The 3,319-nt window shown below is 39.3% G+C and overlaps 1 protein-coding gene across 1 annotated transcript in view; it reads left to right on the top strand.

The window, feature by feature from the left end:
• Positions 1 to 3,319, top strand: part of plekhg7 (pleckstrin homology domain containing, family G (with RhoGef domain) member 7) — a 20,722-nt gene that overhangs the window by 9,436 nt on the left and 7,967 nt on the right. The window contains exon 9 of the mRNA XM_016483161.1: positions 3,195 to 3,296. Coding sequence (XP_016338647.1) covers positions 3,195 to 3,296 — 102 coding nt within the window. The remainder of the gene's footprint in view (positions 1 to 3,194; positions 3,297 to 3,319) is intronic.

Genomic DNA, 3,319 nt, shown 5'->3' with positions numbered 1-3,319 from the left:
TATATATATGCAAATACATGCAAAACTGCACTTAAAAACTGCGGCGCTTTCAGCGGTGAGTGAACTCTGACAAAACGTTTCTGATTGGCCATTGCGTTCAAGAAATCAACAGATATGTCTGTGATTGGTTAAATTGCTGAACGCTGCAAAAACACGTTGAGGGTATTTAGCTCCCGACATCAGTGATCCCATGACTAACAATTTGTTTAGTCTTGCCCCCCCCCCAATGTCGCCCATGAGCACGGGTATACAGTGCCTATAGAAAGTCTTCATACCCCTTCATTTTTTTCACATTTTGTTATGTTGCGTTATTATGTTAAACTTATGTTAAACTAAACTGTAAATTACTTTTTTTCCCACATAAATCTACACCCCACTCACCATAATGACAAAGCATCTTTACCGGATTTATCACAACTTTGCAAATTTATTAAAAAGGAAACACTGAAAAAATGACATTGCACAAGTCTTCATACCCTTAACTCAAAACTTAGTTGAAGCACTTTGGCAACAATTACAGCCTCAGGTCTTTTTGGGTATGATGCAACAAGTTTTGCACATCTGCATTTGGGTTTTTTTGCCATTCTTCTCTTTAGATCATCTCAAGCTCTGTCAGGTTGGCTGGGGACCATCGGTGGACAGCCATTTATAGGGTTCTCCAAAGATGTCTGATTGGTTCCAAGTCCCAGCTCTGGCTGGGCCACTCGAGGACGTTCATAGAGTCATCCCTAAGCCACTCCTGCATTGTCTTGGCTGTGTGCATAGGGTGATTGTCATGTTGGAAGATGAACTTTCAGCCCAGTCTGAGGTTCTGAGCGCTCTGAACCAGGTTTTCATTAAGGATATCTCTGTATTTAGCTGCATTCAGCTTTCTGTCTTCTCTGATCACTTCCCCAGTCCCTGCCGCTGAAAAACACCCCACTGCATGATGCTGGCGCCAGCATGCTTCACCGTTGGGAGGGTATTATGCAGGTGATAAGCGGTGCTTGGTTTCCCTCAGACATGAATAAGGAATTGAGGTTCATCAGACCAGAGAATCTTTTTTTTCATAGTCTGAGAGTTATTTAGGTGTATTTTTGTAAATTCCAATCAGGGTTTCATGTATCTTTACTGAGGAGAAGCTTGAGTTTGGTCACTTTGCCATCAAGCCCAGATTGGTGGAGTGTCGCAGTGATGTTTGTCCTTCTGTAAGTTTCTCCCATCTCCATATAAGATCATGGAGCTCAACCAGAGTGACCATCAGTGTCTTGATCACCTCTCTAACCAAGACTCTTCTCCTTCGATTGCTCAGTTTGGCTAGACAGGCTAGATCTAGGAAGAGTCCTGATTGTTTCAAACTTCATTCATTAAGGATTATGGAGGCCAAATGCTCCTGTGAAGCTGCAACACAGCAGAATTTTTTTGTAGTCTTCCCCAGATCTGTCTCAACACAATCCTGTCTCTCAGCTCTGCAGGCCATTCCTTTGACCTCATGGCTTAGTTTTTGCTCTGACATCCATTTCAGCTGTTAAACTTTGTATAGACAGATGTGTGTGCCTTTCCAAATCATGTCCAATCAACTGAATTTGCCACAGGTTAACTCTAGTCGGAGTATAGAAACATCTCAAAGACGATCCAGTGAAACTGGAATGCTCCTGATCTAAATTTCAAGTGTCAAAGCAAAGGGTATGAACACTTGTGCAATGTCATTTTTTCAGTGTTTCCCTTTTAATAAATTTGCAAAGTTGTGATAAATCCGGTAAAGATGCTTTGTCATTATGGTGAGTGGGGTGTAGATTTATGTGGGAAAAAAAGTAATTTACAGTTTAGTTTAACATAAGTTTAACATAATAACGCAACATAACAAAATGTGAAAAAAATGAAGGGGTATGAAGACTTTCTATAGGCACTGTATACAGAGAATCTTTTATTTAGGTGTATTTTTGTAAATTCCAATCAGGGTTTCATGTATCTTTACTGAGGAGAAGCTTGAGTTTGGTCACTTTGCCATCAAGCCCAGATTGGTGGTGTCGCAGTGATGTTTGTCCTTCTGTAAGTTTCTCCCATCTCCATATAAGATCATGGAGCTCAACCAGAGTGACCATCAGTGTCTTGATCACCTCTCTAACCAAGACCCTTATCCTTCGATTGCTCAGTTTGGCCAGGAGGCTAGATCTAGGAAGAGTCCTGATTGTTTCAAACTTCATCCATTAAAGATTATGGAGGCCAAATGCTCCTGTGAACCTTCAACACAGCAACATTTTTTGTAGTCCTCCCCAGATCTGTCTCAACACAATCCGGTCTCTCAGCTCTGCAGGCCATTCCTTTGACCTCATGGCTTAGTTTTTGCTCTGACATCCATTTCAGCTGTTAAACTTTATATAGACAGGTGTGTGTGCCTTTCCAAATCATGTCCAATCAACTGAATTTGCCACAGGTTAACTCCAGTCTAGAGTATAGAAACATCTCAAAGATGATCCAGTGAAACTGGAATGCTCCTGATCTAAATTTCAAGTGTCAAAGCAAAGGGTATGAACACTTGTGCAATGTCATTTTTTTCAGTGTTTCCTTTTTAATAAATTTGCAAAGCTGTGATGAATCTAGTTTTTGCTTTGTCATTATGGTGAGTGGGGTGTAGATTTATTTGGGAAAAAAAGTAATTTAAAGCAGTTTAACTATAATAATGCAACATAACAAAATGTGGAAAAAAATGAAGGGGTATGAAGACTTTCTATAGGCACATATAACAAAGAGTGAAAAATTGAAGGGGGTCTGAATACTTTCCGTACCCACTGTATATATGTGTGTGTGTTTGTGTGTGTGTGTGTAAGATGTTTTAAATGTTTTTGACAAAGGTCACTTATGCTTAAAGGTCCCATGATTTAAAGGCGATTTTCTCAATATTTAGATTTTTTTGCACCCTCAGATTCCAGATATTCAAATAGTTGTATCTCGGTCAATTATTGTCCTATCCTAACAAACCATACATCAATGGAAAGCTTATTTATTCAGCTTATTCAGATGATGTATGAATCTCAATTAAAAAAAATTGACCCTCATGACTGATTTTTGTGGTCCAGGGTCACATATGTGGACCCTAATGACTGGAAATGACCTGCTTGTTTAAACTTTGTTGGATGCAGTTTTTTTGTCTGTGTTCCAGTTTATAATATGAAATGTTATAATGTCTCAATTTGTTTCTTACTGTATTGCAGGTTAGCTTTGGCTTCCTTACTAGCCTCTTACATGTCATTAAGGAGATGTGGACAAATCCAGACAGCTATAGTACTCAATCTCTTCTTGAACTCCTAAAAAAGGTAAGATACCATAGGTTGATATT

This window comes from Sinocyclocheilus anshuiensis, unplaced genomic scaffold (assembly GCF_001515605.1).
Source record: "Sinocyclocheilus anshuiensis isolate Anshui unplaced genomic scaffold, SAMN03320099.WGS_v1.1 scaffold481, whole genome shotgun sequence".
In the NCBI taxonomy this organism is placed as follows: Eukaryota; Metazoa; Chordata; class Actinopteri; order Cypriniformes; family Cyprinidae; genus Sinocyclocheilus; species Sinocyclocheilus anshuiensis.
The sequence above is the reverse complement of the archived record's forward strand: the minus strand, read 5'-3'. Positions and strand labels throughout refer to the sequence as shown.